General features: G+C 38.9%; 2 protein-coding genes and 1 long non-coding RNA gene across 3 annotated transcripts; 1 reads left to right on the top strand and 2 right to left on the bottom strand.

Moving 5' to 3' along the window:
* Nucleotides 1-1,114: 1,114 nt before the first annotated feature.
* Nucleotides 1,115-3,794, bottom strand: LOC100710648 (lysozyme C). The gene is made up of 4 exons (XM_019361341.1): nucleotides 3,521-3,794; nucleotides 1,863-2,021; nucleotides 1,424-1,502; nucleotides 1,115-1,327 (listed from the first exon to the last, which is right to left on the bottom strand). Exons 1-4 carry the CDS (start codon nucleotides 3,777-3,779, stop codon nucleotides 1,261-1,263), a joined length of 564 nt encoding a protein of 187 aa, XP_019216886.1. The 5' UTR covers nucleotides 3,780-3,794; the 3' UTR covers nucleotides 1,115-1,260.
* LOC112847527 (uncharacterized) lies at nucleotides 2,048-3,514 on the bottom strand. Its single transcript, XR_003221103.1, has 2 exons — nucleotides 2,372-3,514; nucleotides 2,048-2,285 (listed from the first exon to the last, which is right to left on the bottom strand). It is a non-coding gene; the product is annotated as an uncharacterized LOC112847527 (long non-coding RNA).
* Nucleotides 3,795-5,539: 1,745 nt separating the features above from the next.
* LOC109202850 (uncharacterized) lies at nucleotides 5,540-9,002 on the top strand. Its single transcript, XM_025909272.1, has 3 exons — nucleotides 5,540-5,555; nucleotides 5,666-5,787; nucleotides 6,163-9,002. The coding sequence occupies exon 3, from the start codon at nucleotides 6,487-6,489 to the stop codon at nucleotides 8,926-8,928; it is 2,442 nt and encodes an 813-aa protein (XP_025765057.1). The 5' UTR covers nucleotides 5,540-5,555; nucleotides 5,666-5,787; nucleotides 6,163-6,486; the 3' UTR covers nucleotides 8,929-9,002.
* Nucleotides 9,003-17,487: the final 8,485 nt, after the last annotated feature.

Genomic DNA, 17,487 nt, shown 5'->3' with positions numbered 1-17,487 from the left:
ATGACTTACTGCAACAATAAAAAACTTTTGAAAAGCAGATTGGTTGAAACGGCAAGACTGCATCTGCAGATTGTAGATGGAAAAGAAGGAATTATTCCACTATAGGTTTGGGAAATCTGGTTTTGAACCATCAAACTGAGCTTTTTTTGGGGTCACTATCTTAGTTTTTTTAAACCAGATGGGGGTGAATCTGACGGAAAATCCAAGGACACTTGCATGGTAGCGACATGTCAGTCATAAGGTTCTTTAAGAATACAGTCCTGTCCGGTAATGCACTCTTACTGGAATTTTGATAGTAAGCAGCAGCAAGGTCCAAATAATCAAATCCACAAATTGTTTATCAGCAAGTGTGAGCACCTCTGTCAAAGCAAAAGTTTTTGCACATTGCTGGTCTGTAGCATCCCCAGTAGTAGACATTAAAGACACTAAATTCATCCCAAGGTCAGAAAGTGCAAAAAGCCCATTCTCTCTAAAAAGAACATGGCAGCACAACTTAGGCTTGCCAAGCTGCATGTGAATCATCTATGAGACTGATGGAGAGATGAGATGTGGAGATGTTTGGCCATAATACCACATTTGATGAAAACTAAACATAGCACATCGGTGCAAACACTTAATACAAAGCGTGAATTACGGTGATACAGGCGTAACGATTTGGGGTTGTTTTGCAGCCACAGTACATGGGCAACTTACAGCCATTGAATTAACCATGAACTCCTTTGACCCAGTCTATAACAGAATGACTGAAAAAGAAAAGAATTAACATGTTACACTGCCCAGGATAAAGTCCAGACAGCAACCTGATTCAAATGCTGTGGCGGGACCTTAAGTGCATAAATGAATACCCACAAACCTCAATAAACTGAAGCAATGTTGTGAAGAAGAGAGGGCCAAAATTTCTCCACAACAATGCGAGAGACTGAGAGTCACATAGAAAATGATTATTTCAAGCTACTGAAGCTACTGTACTTAAATTTTCATAAGGCTAATTTTCCAGCCTGTAATACTAGCCTAGAATAAGACAACCTAATTGTAAAGAGTTAGGAGAACAATGTAATGCAAAAAAAATTACATAATTCTAATCTTAGAAATGATAAGCCACACAAACTGAAAGTCAAGATTTAAACTGAATTTATTGGTTTAAGTAACTAAGTATATTTTACTTCTATAAGCTCAAATATGGAAACAGTTTGAATGTTTTAGAAGACAATGGGGGACATTTTATTATGCCGATGACACCCTCCTGTTTCCGTGTGTTGATTAAAGACCGCATCCATCCAAATAGGGTGCGAGATCACGACCTTGACAGTGACTACGCCATCCATACCTGAAACCAGACACAAAGTTAATCTCTTCACAAGTGACTGTCTACCCAGAAAAAAGCAGGACCATCAGTTTTTAGAATCACATCATCCATTCTTACCAGGCTGCGATGCCTTGGGGGTCTTTAACAACACGTTTGGCGCAGTTGATTGCCACGGTGACATCATCACTTAAAAGGTCTGTGATTAAAAAAAAAAGGTAAATACATGATGGCAATTAAGATGTGGTGTTTAAGGTAAAACAAGTACAGCATAGGAGAAAAGATATTAATCCTTCCACTTCGACACACGTTTTATTGTATAAGCTTGGAAAACAGTGAAGTACAAAGAAAAACTTTAATTTTATCTCTAGTGGGCTGGACCAGTATAACCTTTGCATAATAACTGATAGAAGATGTGATTTTCTCAGTAATATTGCTTTTAATGCGGATCTTTAGGTTCTTTGTTTGGACGAAGTTCTAACAACCCCTTTTCATTGCATGAACAAATCTTAAACCTTGGTGTTCTTCAGATCACAACAAGACCTGGCTCATCACTGACCCTTGCAATTGATTTGGCATCCATTTCTGAAAGACATGATTTTGTCATTGCACCACCAGCGATTATTAATCTGAAAGATGCCAAAATCAGTGGATCCATCGTTGTTGTGGTGGGTCTTCATGGTGTCGTAGCCTGACTCCCATTTGGTCAGGCAAACCCCTGCAGACAAAACAGGAGACATGGACTCCTGAAATCTAAACGTCAGGTATTAAAACCAACACTTTCTCATTTATCCACTTTTCTCATCAGAATCAAATTTTTTATCATATTTGAGGAGCAAACTAATAGTGTTCCACTGTTTTTTTTTTCTAACTAGGTACACTTTCACTGCAATGGCAGTTTGTTTGGGATTATTATCATGCTGAAAACTGAAGCCTTACCAATCAGAGTTCTTCCAGATGGTATTTAATGGCAGATTAAACTCTGAGGACAGTGGTGTTGGAGAGTTTGTCAAAAAGGATGGAATCATGACTGCAGAAAAGTACCATCAAACATGACAAAGTCTATACCATGTTTTACGGATGCCTTAAAACCCCCTCCAAACCTGTTCCATTTCCAGGGGCAGCTCAATCGTTCACGTCTAACCCAATGAAAATACTTTTAAACTGTCACTGGTCTAACCTTGCTGCACAAGGAAATTGCTTCTGATTGGATCACTTCCAAGCTTGTCCCGCACTTCTATGCAACTTAATTAGTTCTGCTTAATATCTCCAAGATTTAATATCTCCAAGATTTTTTTTTAAATCTCATTTTCATTCGTTGACAAAGGTGTCAATACATTTCATCGCAGTTTTTGTCCTCCTTCATTAGTTTATTGATAGGGGATTTCTTTAAATCACCCCGTAATTCTTCAGCTAAGACCCCTGAGTTAGAAAACACAAATACTGCAGATTCTTTCACTCGCAAGGGCAGTCATGGACGCACGACCTGCGTCTCATCACTGTCTGCGTGCTTTATTTATACTTTTCTGTGCGTCTATGTGTGCGTCTCTGTACAAAGATAACAAAGTTATTCTTAGAACTCAGAGCTGAGGTTCCCCTTTTCTATCTGTATGTTCTAGAAAAGAAGAAGCTGCTAGTTGGTAAACAAGTTTATCATCACAAAAGTTATTAGGTGAAAAGTCACGTAGACATTTGCTCAGTGATCCTAAAAGAGCACATTTCATGTAGCTGATAACATATACACAATTTTCTTCTGACATTTATATTTAGTTATTGTTTTTTTTTTTCTTTTTAGGAAAAAAAAGTTTGTTGAGGAAAACTGTGATGGAAATTATTGTTTTCACGTCTTTTCAGGCCAGTTTTTGTATAATTTGGCATCTCTTTGACTTTTCCCCTGCTTTACTTTCTAAAAATTGTTTTGTGTGTGGCAGCAACTCTTCCACTGAGACCAATGCTGATGGGTCGTCAGCAAATGTTAGATGATACAACTAAATTCAATTTTATGCCTGTCTAATTGGGTCATCTCTGGCATTTTTGTAAATTCAACCAAAGAAATGGGAACAAATGATGTGTTTTTGCAACAGACTGATCGTAACATAAAGTAACAAGCTGTAACAAGTATAACAAGCTGATCGTAAAGTGCCTAACATGGGATTTACATGTGAAGTCATTTAGCTCTTGTGTGTGAGACCAGGCAGTCTAACAGGTCATACTCACAGTCAGCCAAACTGATATTGCGGTAGCCGTCCATTCCACTATCCTTCAACTTGTGGGCCCATTCACAGCGCTGGAAGCGTTTAGCGTTCGCTACAGCCACCAACAGCAAAAACAACAGACTTTTTATCATGGTGTCTCTGCTGGTCTGAATTTGTCCAGAGCTGTTGCTGAATTTTCTCAGTCGTAACTGTCTAGGTTCAGATAAGAGGACCTGAGCATGGGTCACGTAAAAGCAAATAGCAAGCAATGGTGGGTTCATGGTTACAAATTCCAGACAGACAAACAAAGCAGATCAATCAGAGTGAGACAAACTGATGTTTGAGAAAGGTTGTTTTTTTTTTTGTTTTTTTTTTAAGTGGTGGAAACGGGTTTCCATACTGCTGATAACCCAAAGTGTTTGGAGAGAAGGAAAATTGACTTTTTGAAAAAAAATTCAAATAATGTTTGATTTGTGTCAGTTGAATGATTATTTTCTTTGAACTCTGACTGTAAATACTTGGATAATTTAATAGAACAAAAATTACATGCACAGGGTGGTTAGCACTGTCACCTCATAACAAGAAGGTTCTTGTCAAGGATTGCTGTGTGGCAGGCAGGAGATTGGACCCAAAATGCAGGACTCACAACACACGGAAATGAAATCAAAATACAGCTTTATTTACTGACTCAAGGAAATTATACAAAACTAAACTGGACTTGGAAAATATAAACTAAACATCACAGAGCAGCACCCAAGGGAACACACAGCATGAGGGAGAACACAACACTGACAAAGAGAAACACAGGGCTTAAATACACTGAGGGATAACGAGGGCAATGAGACACAAAAGGAGAGCACAGCTGGGAGTAATTAGGCAAGACGAGACAAGGGAAGCAAAGTAGAAACAGGAAACACACCAACTGAACTCTAGACATGTAAACTTAACAGAGAGACCTGAAATGTGGGACAGAAAGGCACAGAGTTAACACCGGGAAACCAAATAACAAAACCTAAGAACTAGAACTCAGGAAGTACTACAGAACTAGGGAGCTAGAAATACTAGGACAGAAACCAAAACACAAACAGTCATAAACCATGATAAAATCAAAAATAAAAGTACAAAACTCAAAACACTGGGTCACCGACCCAGGACTGTGACAGTTCTAGGTTCAGATCCACTCTGTGGCTATTCTTTGTGCAGTTTGCATACTCTCTCTGTGTCTGTGTGGCTTCTCTCTTACCCTTAGAGGTGAATGGTTGTCTGTCTCTCTGTATTAGCACTGCAACAGATTGGAGAACTGTCCAGGGTTTACTCTGCCCTTTGAGAGCTGGGATAGACCCCAGCCCCACTGTCACCCTGAACTGGATAAATGTCAAAAGATGGATGGCTGAAAAATTACATATTTTAATTGATGATGAATTAATGATGACATTGAGGGTTATATTTTAGAAATGATAAATCACACAAACTGAAAATCAAGATTTTAATTCAGTTTATTAGTTTGAGTATCTCAGTGTGTTTAACTCCAGTTAGCTCAAAAACACACAAACGGATCAAATGCTTCACAGGAAGATGGGGACATTTTATTATGTTGATGATACCCTCCTGTTTCTATGTGTTGATTAAAGACCACATCCAGCCAAATACTTTGTGAGATCATGAGCCTCAAAGTTATCATGCCATCCAACCTGGAAGCAGATACAAGGATCATCAGTCCAGTGAAGCAGCACCATCACATCACATCAGATGATCATGTGATCCATTCTTACCAGACTCTGATGCCTAGAGGATCCCTAACAACCTGCTTGGCACAGTTTATTGCCATGTTGACATCTCTCAAAAGCACTTTGTTCAAACAAAGAAAAAAATGAAGGGAATTATGGCAGGGGCGTGGTCTCTGGCCTGCTGCAGAGGAGGGGTGACGCAGTGTGTGCACACACTGCGTCATTGCGTTAAACCCAAGATTATTGATGAGGCCCGACATCTGACTCGATCAGCTGAGGTGCACCAACTTCTGAAAGCTGCTGAGAAACGTGCAACAAATGATGAAACCAGTAAGGCTACTCTCTCTCTTGGTTTGTATTCCAGCCAGCTAAAGCTTTTTTATTTTTGAATTGTAATAGTCCATATGTCTTGTTTTTTCCTTGTCTTTCCCTGCCTAAAGACTGGGACAGTGATATGGCTTCTCTGCTGCTCCTCCTTCATTTGTTGCCACCCACTGCTGGTCGGAAGAGGACAAAAATTAGTCCATGTGATGCTGTGGACAAAATGGTGCACTTTCATAAGGTGAATATACCTCTTCTACTACAATCCAATAACGTTAACCCATTAGCAACAGCATATTTTTAAGTTGACATTACAAATAGACTTTTTATAATGTAAGGCCATGTCCTGTGCAGTTTGGTCTCCTACAGCTTTCTGGGAGCACTGGTAAAAATTGAAGACTTGCTAATTTTTCTGCTGTGCTGCTGTTAGGTGTCCCTTCTGATTTTTAATAGTTTTCCTCTTACAAAAAAGTGAACAATTACATTAATATCTCTCCATCAATTTCTAGACAATATTTCAGATTCTTTAGTCGCTCAAGGGACATACTGGAGTACTTAAGACTAAAATATGACTGTAAATATGTGTCAGTTTCAAGTGTATGTTTCTTTTTCCCAGTCAAACTGCAGCATTGATGAACACCTGCGGAAACGAGAGGGAAAGCAGCCATACATCCTTGCTGTGGGCCGCACCCAAAACAACATCCATCAGTTCTACATTGTCGTGGACAAGCACCTTATCCCCTGCCAAGCCACCAGCTCCTTGGGTGCTTTTGATGAATTGTTTAAATCTCACTACGTTTTCAACCTGTCCTATGATGAGTCCCTGGTCCAGCTCTACACATTTGTGCAAACAGCAATCTACAGCATTGATGCTACAACAACAAGTGGCTCTCCAAGGGTTTGTGAACTTCGGGCAAAGTTCTTCAACTAAGTTAGAAAAATGTTCAAATGTTTCATCTGTCAAGCTGTACATGCCGCTAGCCAGTTACTAATAACTCACTTAAGACTTGACCATAGTTTCTATCCAAGCACCAGGTTTAAGTTGGTTTGTGCACAAGACCGCTGTAGGCGACAGTTTTCAACGTATTCAGGTTTCAAAAAACATTTGGTTGTTCATGAAAAGGAATTTTGTCAAAGTGTTGATCCAGTAAAATCAGCATGTTTCACAGATAACTGTTCAGGAGACAATGCTGAAGATGGAGATACAAATTCCATGCAAAACCCAGAAACTAATAGCTTTGAGAACAAGGGATCTGGTCTTCAAATCCAAAATGTGAAACATATTTGTGCTTCAATTATTGGTAAACTGCAAGGAAGTGGTATGGCAAATAGTGTTGTTTCATCAGTTGTTAATGATTTGGAAGATCTTGCTACTGGTCTACATGCTCAGGTAAAACATGACATTTTGGCTCATTTCTCTAAGGATGACCCTGTAAGAGCTACATTAAACGAAAGCTTTGAAAATTACGAAAACCCTGTAATTAGCTTTAATACCGAAACCAAAAGAATGGCATATTTCAGAGAGAAATGGGGCATTGTGGAGCCAGTTGAAATAATGTTGGGAGTTCGATTTGATACAAGGAGAAATAAATTAACAGGCACCTATGATCAAGTTCCAGTTAAAGAAACATTTATTTACATTCCAATTTTGGAAACGATTAAATTTATGTGTCGTAATGCGGAAATTTGTCAGTTGCTTAGAGAGCCACATTTATCAAAAACGAACACATTTGAAGACTTTTGTGATGGAAGCTATTATAAGACACATCCCTTGTTCTCTAAAGATCAAAGTTCTTTACAAATTCAGTTGTACTATGATGACTTTGAAACTGCAAACCCTTTAGGTTCAAAACGCACTGTCCATAAAGTAGGTGCTCTGTATTTTGTCCTTAGAAATCTGCCACCTAAGTTCAACTCTGCTCTTATGAATATTCATCTGGTAGCATTGTTTCATACTGAAGACATGAAAAAATATGGATTTGATCCAATTCTACAACCTCTTATTAATGACATCAAAATACTGGAGTGCTTTGGCCTTGATTTACCATTCTCCTCTGAAAAAGTTTATGGCACTATATGTCAGATAACCGGAGATAACCTGGGGATGCACACCATTCTGGGTTTTACGGAGTCTTTTAGTGCACGACATTTCTGCCGTTTGTGTTTGGTTGACAAAGATGATGCCCAGAATGTTTATGATGAAGATGACCCTAAGATAATCTTGCGTGGAAAGGATCTTTTTGAAATGCATTGCAATGAGTTGCAGTCAGAACCACAGAAGTTATCAGTGTTTGGCTTAAAGCACAATTCAACATTAAATAACCTACAGTTCTTTCATGTTTGTCACAATTTCTCTTTGGACATAATGCACGACATTCTCGAAGGGGTGGCTCAGTATGAGATAAAGTTACTGATGGAGTATCTTTCTGAAAATGTTTTGTCAAAAAATGATCTGCTTTCAAGAGTTTACGCTTTTGATTACGGGTATTTGGAGCGCAAAAATCGTCCTACAAGGATTAACCTGGACAGCAGTGGTAATAGCATAGGGCTCAATTCCATGCAGACTCTTTGCCTTGTAAGAAACCTTCCACTCATTTTTGGTGATCTTCTGCCTGAGGGAAACCCAAACTGGACTTTGCTGTTGCTTTTATTACAGATCATTAACATAATATTTTCTCCTTCTCTTACATTAGGCATGACTATACATTTGAAGCATTTGATAATAGAACATCATGTTTTGTTTAAACAGTTGTATCCAAATAGGAACCTCATCCCAAAACATCACTTTATGATACACTATCCTTCCTGCATAAGAAAAATTGGGCCTCTGATACATATGTGGAGCATGCGATTTGAGGCTAAACATAAGGTTTTCAAAAATACTGTAAAAAACTTCAAAAATGTTACAAAGTCACTTGCAAGAAAACATCAAATCTTCATAGGATACCACTGGGAGACGTCACCTTTAAACCACATCGAATATGGACCCTTAAAATCATTTAATTTGGACCGTGAGGACAATACACAGATGTTTGCAAGAGCACTGCATGCTGCACCGAGAGACTTATTTTCTTCTAGCTGGATCAAATTTTCTGGAACAGAGTACAGAAAAGGACTAATCATTTGCATTAATGTTGAAAATGAAATGCCTGTATTTGGTAGAATAACAACGATCCTCTTAGCTGACAGTACTACGTTCTTCCTTGTGGACAAACTTCTGGTTGATAACTTCAATGAGCATTTTCATGCCTACAGAGTGTTTGAGACTGATGAAAAGGATGTTATAAAAGCAGACAATCTTATCATTTACAAACCCTTTGACCTGCAACATGCACATACTGGTGTTGACTGTTTATATGTTGTTCCTTTATTTTATTTGTAGTTGTATTAAGGCAGCAAATTGGTGGCCAGTTTGTATTGGTGCTTGGAACACTTCCTTTGGAATAAAATGTTTATTGTTTAATTTGTTTATGCATCTTTTTTCTTGAGCCTTTAAATCAAGCACATTCAAGCTTGGTAGAGATTAATTACATTTATTTTTCTGTTGAAATGATATATATAAAACACTCAGTGTTATTTTGTTACACTTTTAAGTGTAACAAAAAAAACACTCGCAGTGTTATTTTGTTTAACCACGTTAACACTCACAGTGTTTTGTTTTACACTTAAAAGTGTAACAAAATAACACTGTGAGTGTTAGACAATTAACACTACAAAAGTTATTTTGTTACACTATAAGGTGTAACAAAATAACACTGTGAGTGTTAGACAATTAACACTACAAAAGAGTTAAAATATTAACACTATTGAAAGAGTAATTTTAACACTGGACCGGTGAGGATTATATAAACACCGGGATAGTGTTAAAATTAACACTAAGAGAGTTAAATTTACACTTACAATTTTGCTGTGTGGGGTTGTGTTTGATGTTGACAGTGACGAGCAGAGACACAGAAGGGAGCAGCGAGCCACCAGGGGAGTGTCTGTGTCCCAGGCTGAACAAGCAAAACCTCAGTGTGTTTGTGTGTGGCAAATAAAAGGGCTGCTGCCCAAATTGACCATCCTGTGTGGCGTATGCTTTGGGGAAGAGTTAAGTGTGACAGGAATTTCAAAAGTACCGATGAGAGAACAACAAGTATAAAAATAAGGGAAAATGCTGTAAATGAATCCATATAAACTGCTAATGGTGAGCTGAACTGAATTTGATAACTGTCCATTTACAGGTTGAGCTATATTCCTACCCTTACCTGGACACTGGGGAAATAACAGAGGTCAACATCTGATTTTTATGCAGAAACCAAGATATTTAAAAAAAAAAAAAATGAATCAAGAACACTAACACACATCTTTTTGTCCCCAGTCCAGGACATGAAGTTTTGGTAAACAGTAGTCATTCTGTAATTAATAATTAGAATGAAGTTACATAGCTTAAGATAGCACAACAGGAAACATGAGCTCAGTTAACTGTGGTGATAACCCTCTGTTCTCTCTGTTAACTCTCTGTTATGAGAAGTCTTGGCAATCAGAGGCAAACTAATAATGATCACATGACCTGCATTTTTTTTTATCAAAAAATTCTAACTCTAACTCTAATTATATATTTCTCCAAAAACATAGGGTTAGAATTGGTGTCATCACCAGTGATGGCTTCACAGAGTTCACAGGGTTAACACTGCTCAACTAGCCAAGATTAGAGGGCTAAGACACTCTGTATGGCAGACATATGAAATTCATTTTACTTCATCGTCCAGACAAATCCTGTTGTATTCACCAGTGGATTGGATCAGTATAAGACCGACAGATATCAGTAAAAATGCTTTTAAAACTGATTACGCTTCAGGCTTTATTTTTGGGTGAAATTCTAACAACCTCTGTTAATGACACAATCCAGTCTTAACCAGGTCATCGGCAAAACTTTCAGGGTTAAAATTTCACTAGCTGGGCCCATGTCCTCATTTTAGGTTTGACAGCGTTTTAGTAGGTAAAGGTGAATGGCTTGGACATGAATTGAGCTGCGGTTTGGGGAAGGCCTCGAAGGGGACTGGCAACAGCTCCCGGGCTTGGCAGATCCCCATGTACTAAATAGGAGTGAAGAAGTTAAAGAATTGAGAACAAGGAGGGAGGGTGGGGCACGTAAACGAGAATGAACAGCTTGCAGAACTGGGGGAACCTATATAGACGACAACCGGAAGGAGCGTGTTTGGAGGCGTGGTCCCGCTCCTGAAATTCCGATACATAATCTCCAATTTTTTTATCAACAAGGTCTAGAAGCCTGAAATCCTTCTTTGCAATTTACACATGCAGCCAAGTCTAGCTTGGCTGCAAGTCTAGCTTGGCTGCATGTGTAAATGAGCTTGCCAGCTCCTTTAGATTGCCAGGTTAGACCCTCTGTCAGGCTCTGGCTGTCAGACCATAGTTTTGACACCCCTATTCACAGAAATTACCCTCCAATCAGTGCCCAACATCATTAATACAATTATCCATCCTGCTGTCACTCACAAGTAGGTCACCATATTTATCCATATATATAAGCTGTGATAGCAGCATACTGCAGGTAGAAGTGCCAGATGTTGCACTAAAACATACTATTTTAAACTAAAAGTAAATTCTTTTGTACATAGGTGGGTATTCGGGATATACGGAGCCTTTTTAGGTGTCTATAAAACAGCTGTCTACGTCCAGATCCAGCACACATAGAAATATGTTACCATACCAGTGGAGTTACATTCTGTTTGGGTCTCCAAAACCTGCTGAGAGCATCACAGTTAGGGAGAAAAGGGTCAAAACTACCAGTATATAATAAGTTGCTCTGACTAGAGAATCATAGAGTATTACAGCTTTAGCCCTTTGAGATCTTAGTCGTCATTGGTATCCACCCCAACACTAATGTGTGCTTTAAACCTAGGTGGTCAGAATATTATTACATTTCTCAAGCTCTCCCAAGCCTGGAAGTCAGAGAACAAAGAAAGTAACAGACACCCATCAAAGCTATTCACCCCCCCCCCCTAAAATAGTCAGGGTCAGGGTAACACATGTGATGATGACCTAGACCTCAGAGGGTTAAATCTAGCACTGGAATCATTCAGGCCACATGATGACCTGTTGTGTCTCACTACTGACCATTGCAGTCAATATTCCATCCATTTTTTGAGGGGATGATGTGGTCATTGCACCACCCGCGGCTATTTATTTGAAAGATGCCAAGTCAGTGAATCCATCAGTCTTGTGGTTTTTGCTCATGGTGTTATTGTGTGACTCCCATTGGGTCAGGCAAACCCCTGAAGACAGAACAGAAGCGACTGACATATAGACAATGTAAAAGTCAAATATCAGGGATCAAAACAACTCTTTCTCAATTACCAACTTTTCACATAATGACAATTGGTCAGAATACCATTCTTGGCATATTTTAAAAGCGAGGTGTACTATTGGTGTCATTTTCTGATGCAAGAAAGAACAACAACCGCCTAACCTCCATGTTAGGAGGTAAGTGTGTGTCAAGGTTATCACATGACATCCTTAAACAATGCTGAATACATGCATAATAGCAAACTGCTATCTACAATAAACTTCTCTAGTGTTGGTTTGGTTACCTTGGTTAACGGTATTAAAACATCCTGTAACAGTAATAACACAAGCAGAGCACATTTTGAGTAAACATTGGTGGTGGACAGATCAATCCAAATATCAATAGTATCGATACAATGCTGATATTGGTATTGAATCACTACAAGTGTCCCTGTCCTGCTCTGTTGTTGTGCGACAGTCACACAACTAAGAAAAGGGCAGTGCCACGAGTAGAGGTTATTAAAACACTGCAAACAATGATGTGTATTGAAAGGAAATTTTCTACTGTGCCATCACCACCAACTTATATAAAGATATGAAAGACAAAAAAAGGCAAACAATAACCAGGTAGCTCACATAGTATGAAAGAAAAGTAAAAGGTTATAAATCAGTTTAGCAGTACTGTGGTTTTCTCAAACTTCTATTAATTATTATTATTATTTACTAATTATTCTTATTTGTGCACCCAGAAAAGACATCCCCTGTTAACCTTTAGAAAGCATGCAGGTTTGAGGTATTTAGCACTACTTGTCTGTGTAGGTTCTCAGTTATCCAGGTCATGCTAAACTAAGGAGTATGGAAAGAAAGGTGACTGGACTTCTTTAAGTTTCTTGAAGATGGGTGCCGGTTTAGCTCAGTTGAATGTTAAGGTGACCATGCACCACATGGCTGAGAGCGGCCGGCCTGGGTTTGAATCCGGCCCCTTTCCCGCCGCTTTTCTGTCAGCCTTCATTGTATCTGTCCAATAAAGCCAGAAAAAGCCCCAAAAATATATTTAAAAAAAAGTTTCTTGAAGATGTTTTGCTTCTTATCCGAGAAGCTTCTTCAGTTCTAAGACCAAACGGTGGAGAGTTCAGTATTTTTAAAACCTAGATTGTTGTTGACACACTATTGATCATGTGCCTCATCACACGTGCCAAGGTGTGGAAAAGATTGTGGGCCACTATCAACAGGTTTTGGGCGAAATCATTGTGAGACCTTGCCTCAGAAATAAGTTTTTGTTTGCAATGTATGGAATTTCTGAAGTTGTCTTTCTTTTCCTTTAATGTGTTGGGCCTGCTGAGCTTTGTTTCTTTGTGCTCTTTCAAAGGGAAAGCATCTATCTACTGGCACAGATACATGGATGACACCTGGGTCAAAATCAAAACCCAAGAAATAGAATCCTTTACTGTTCACATCAACTCAGTGAATAGAAACAAAGTTCACCAGGAAAGATACTAGATTTTATCCAAGTTTCTAGAAACTGCTCAAACAAAATGAGAGCAAATGTAGAATTCTGTCTTATTCAATTATGGAAAGATTTGGGAGTAGTTAGTACATCAAGACAAACAGTAGGTGGAGCTAACTTTTCCATTTGGCATCATTAAACCATCAGACAATAAGACACTGAGATAGTGTCATGAACAGGTCTCCAGTTGTAGCTAAAACACTGACAGAAATCATTAAGTCATCACTGGTGATGAGACCAGACAGATAAGGCCGAGTGGACTTTGTGCTTTGTTTGTTTCCATGAAGAGCCGCTGTGTACGGAGGACACTTGGCTTAAACTCTTTTTTTTGTTTTTTGGGGTCATCACTGGTGATAATCCTAACCATCTGAGAAAGCAGAATTGTAATATCTAAATCATTTTTATTTGTTCCAGTTATAATAATAATTATGTTTATTTTCTTTTTCTCTGATTGGAAGGACTTGGAAGGACAATCTAATACAACAATATTATTGTCATGGTACTGGGTCTGTGACCCAGTGTTGTGTGTATTTTAGTTTTATTTCATTGATGATTATATTTTCCTCCATGTTTCCTGTTTATTTTGAAGGAATCTTGTGTTCTTTGTTCATTGTATTTAGCTTCACTTCCCCTGTCCCGTCATGAGGTTCATGTCAGTCAGCTGTTTCCCCATGTGTTCCCACTTCCCCTGATCACCTCCTGTGTGTATGTATGTCCTCTGTTTTCTGTATGTCATTGTCAGGTCGTCTGTTATCCCCACCATAGTCTGTCGTAGTGTTTTATAGTGTTTTGACAGTGTGTCATAGTTTTTTTTTTTATAGTTTTCATGCTTATCAACTGCCAGCAGCCAAATAAAGGCTCACTTTTTGTTTCACCTGCAACTCCTCTCTCAGTGTCTGCTCTTGGGTCTGTTCAACAAAACACACCGGCGTATCCCGCCGTGACAATTATATATTTCAATTGAATACTTTAGGGTTGGGGTCATGACTGACTGTAACAATGTGATTGTTTTCTAACAAAAAACAGTGAAACTTAAGTTAGACTTGTGTTTGTAAATGAACCACCCCATGTTGTGTAGCTTTCTGGATTTTATACTTATTGGGCTACATATTTATTTATTATACAGGCTATACAGTACATAAGATCAAAACTCACATGTTTTATGTAACTAAAGTGTGTAATTATGTGGGCTACAGACAATAATTAAGTTATAGACTATATTTATATGAAAAACGTGTATACTGACTGCATTTGAATCATTTTAACCATATGTAACCACCTGCATATGTGTTTGGGGAAAAAAACAAGGCTTTGATTTTGCCACCCCATTTGATTTCTTTGCCACCTTCATGCCACCCTAAAAAAATTTCTCTAGGTCCGCCCCTGCTCTGCAATGCAATAACTGGTACATGTGTTATTTTTACCTGTGCTCTCTTTTATTCCAGCTGGTGAGGGATCCACTGCCTTTAGCAGCCTCACACAGCTCCTTTTGTCCACCTCATTGTTAGTCCGTTTAAAAAACTCGGTGCTTTTCCTCAACATTTTGCCGCGATGTTTCAAAGAGCCGGAAAGTAAATAAACGGCAGACAGAAATGAGGTAGGTTGAATCGGCTTGCGTTTCACGCATGCGCAGTACTGGAATGTAAGCGTTTTCGACCGTTTCAATGTGCACGCACAACTCTGTGAATACGACTGAAAACGATAGCGTAGACGCGGAGCGTTTTCAGATAAAAAACGCAGTTTTCAAATTTATCCGGGCTAGTGTGGACGTAGCCTTAGATTGCCACGTTAGTACGGTGTACATTTTAGGACATCATCAGGTCTCAGGAAAAAAGTTGTCAGGTATCAGGTCTCAGACAAAAAATTGTCAGTTCTCAGGAAAAAAGTCGTCAGGTCTCAGAACACAAGGTATCAGACAGAGAGAAAATCTTCCTGCAGGTGGCGCTGTTGTCATGTCCCACAGTCATTGGTAAGGACTTGGAAGGACAATCTAATACAACAATATTATTGTCATGGTACTGGGTCTGCGACCCAGTGTTGTGTGTATTTTAGTTTTATTTCATTGATGATTATATTTTCCATCATGTTTCCTGTTTATTTTGAAGGAATCTTGTGTTCTTTGTTCATTGTATTTAGTTTCACTTCCCCTGTCCCGTCATGAGGTTCATGTCAGTCAGCTGTTTCCCCATGTGTTCCCACTTCCCCTGATCACCTCCTGTGTGTATGTATGTCCTCTGTTTTCTGTATGTCATTGTCAGAGGCCTGTTCTTCGTACCTCGCTAAGTAAGTTAGCCGGATTTGAATGTTGACGATTTCGCGTGATCTTGGATCGTTCGGTTCTCCGAAGCTCATCTGGGACTTGCTGTCATAGCAACAGATCCGTAAGCGTAAGCCTGCTCGGGAGCAGGTTTACTTTATGTAAACAGGATTAGATCGCGGCCACTCAGGTATGTCCGCTGCAGTTATATGAAAGCAAGAGCGATATTTCGCCACTGTTTTACCATAAATAAATATTAGCAATGTAACTAAAGATAATGCAGTATTTGATTCTTTTATTGATTTCATACAGATACATACAGGTCATTTCCGAAAAAAAGGGAAATGTACTATTACATGTAGTAGATCATGTCAGATGTAATTCATATTTTAGAGTAGTAATAGTAAATTACTACGTGCAATCAAGATGAGAGACCACGACTATAAAAGCGAAGGTGGATTTGGGAAGTCTGTCGCAGCCATGTCCTGTCCGTTTGTACGCGAGCAAGGAAGGTGCAAGATTGATAAGGAGAGTTTACAGAATTTAGCGTATATTGCGGGATAGACAGGATCCTTTAGCTCAGCGCGACGGTGTGCTCATAGAGAGATATCGATTCTCCCGTGAGGGTATTATTTACACTCTCTCTCTCTCTCTCTCTCTCTCTCTCTCTCTCTCTCTCTCTCTCTCTCATTCATATATATATATATATATATATATATATATATATATATATATATATATATATATATATATACTTACTGTACTGTATATACTTACTCCCGACTTACTGTGCATGCTTCAGTCACCCCTTGCATGGGAACAGGTAAAAGTGATGGAGTGTTATGTCAAACTACACACAAAAAAACCCACAATGTCAATAAATGTCACAGTACAAAAAGGGGTGTGACGAGGGGGTGCAGGACCACCACCTGTCTTTATTTGCTCTGCCCTTTTCTTGGTTGCTGTTATAAACAAACAAACAGATTATTTCAGGATCTCTTGTCATAGACTAAAAGCAATATAAGTGATAAATATTACCATTCTGTGGAATATTCTTATATTTCACTTTTACTTGTTCCCATGTTCTAGTGGGTCCTGTTGTGGCTCTAATGTGAAAGAGGATATGATGTAATATAATATAATGTGGTATAATATAATATCACATGATATAATGTAATATCACGGATCACTTACGAGTTTAATTTGTCAGCAACTTTCTGCCAGCCCTCTCTCCTTGCTTTTGCAGCCTTTGCAGTGTTCCCCTGCGTTTTAATTAAACTCTGAAACTCCTGATATCCCTCAATCAAGAGTTCTTGGTCTGCTGCCGTGAAATACTGTGCGCACTCCTTCGACATCTTCGCCGACCAATCACAGGGTTGCCGATCAATGTTTCTACTATCGATGCGTAGCCCCTTTTAAGCCACCCAGTGATCTCAGATTACTTCATCCAGCTATACTAATCGTCAACAACAGGTGTGTTCGGAGAACCGGATTAGCGAGCTCAAAGTTAGCGCGATGATTTGATCTTGGATGTGTCATTTGATCTTGGATGTAGTAAGCGAGGTACGAAGAACAGGCCCCAGGTCGTCTGTTATCCCCACCATAGTCTGTCGTAGTGTTTTATAGTGTTTTGACAGTGTGTCATAGTTTTTTGTTTTTTTTTATAGTTTTCATGCTTATCAACTGCCAGCAGCCAAATAAAGGCTCACTTTTTGTTTCACCTGCAACTCCTCTCTCAGTGTCTGCTCTTGGGTCTGTTCAATAAAACACACCGGCGTATCCCGCCGTGACAATTATATATTTCAATTGAATACTTTAGGGTTGGGGTCATGACTGATGAGAACTTTCAGGGTTAAATCTTAAAAAAGGTAGATGAAAACAATGAAAGC

Source organism: Oreochromis niloticus, linkage group LG7 (assembly GCF_001858045.2).
Source record: "Oreochromis niloticus isolate F11D_XX linkage group LG7, O_niloticus_UMD_NMBU, whole genome shotgun sequence".
In the NCBI taxonomy this organism is placed as follows: Eukaryota; Metazoa; Chordata; class Actinopteri; order Cichliformes; family Cichlidae; genus Oreochromis; species Oreochromis niloticus.
This window is presented reverse-complemented; position numbering and strand designations above follow the sequence as displayed.

Coding starts and splice junctions, on each gene's coding strand:
- LOC100710648 (XM_019361341.1), bottom strand. CDS start 3,779: ATGAACCCACCATTGCTTGCTATTTGCTTTTACGTGACCCATGCTCAG. Junction 2,022..3,520: donor CAATATCAGTTTGGCTGACT/GTGAGTATGACC, acceptor TTTTGTCTGCAG/GGGTTTGCCTGACCAAATGG. Junction 1,503..1,862: donor ATGCCAAATCAATTGCAAGG/GTCAGTGATGAG, acceptor TTTTAATCACAG/ACCTTTTAAGTGATGATGTC.
- LOC109202850 (XM_025909272.1), top strand. CDS start 6,487: ATGTTCAAATGTTTCATCTGTCAAGCTGTACATGCCGCTAGCCAGTTA.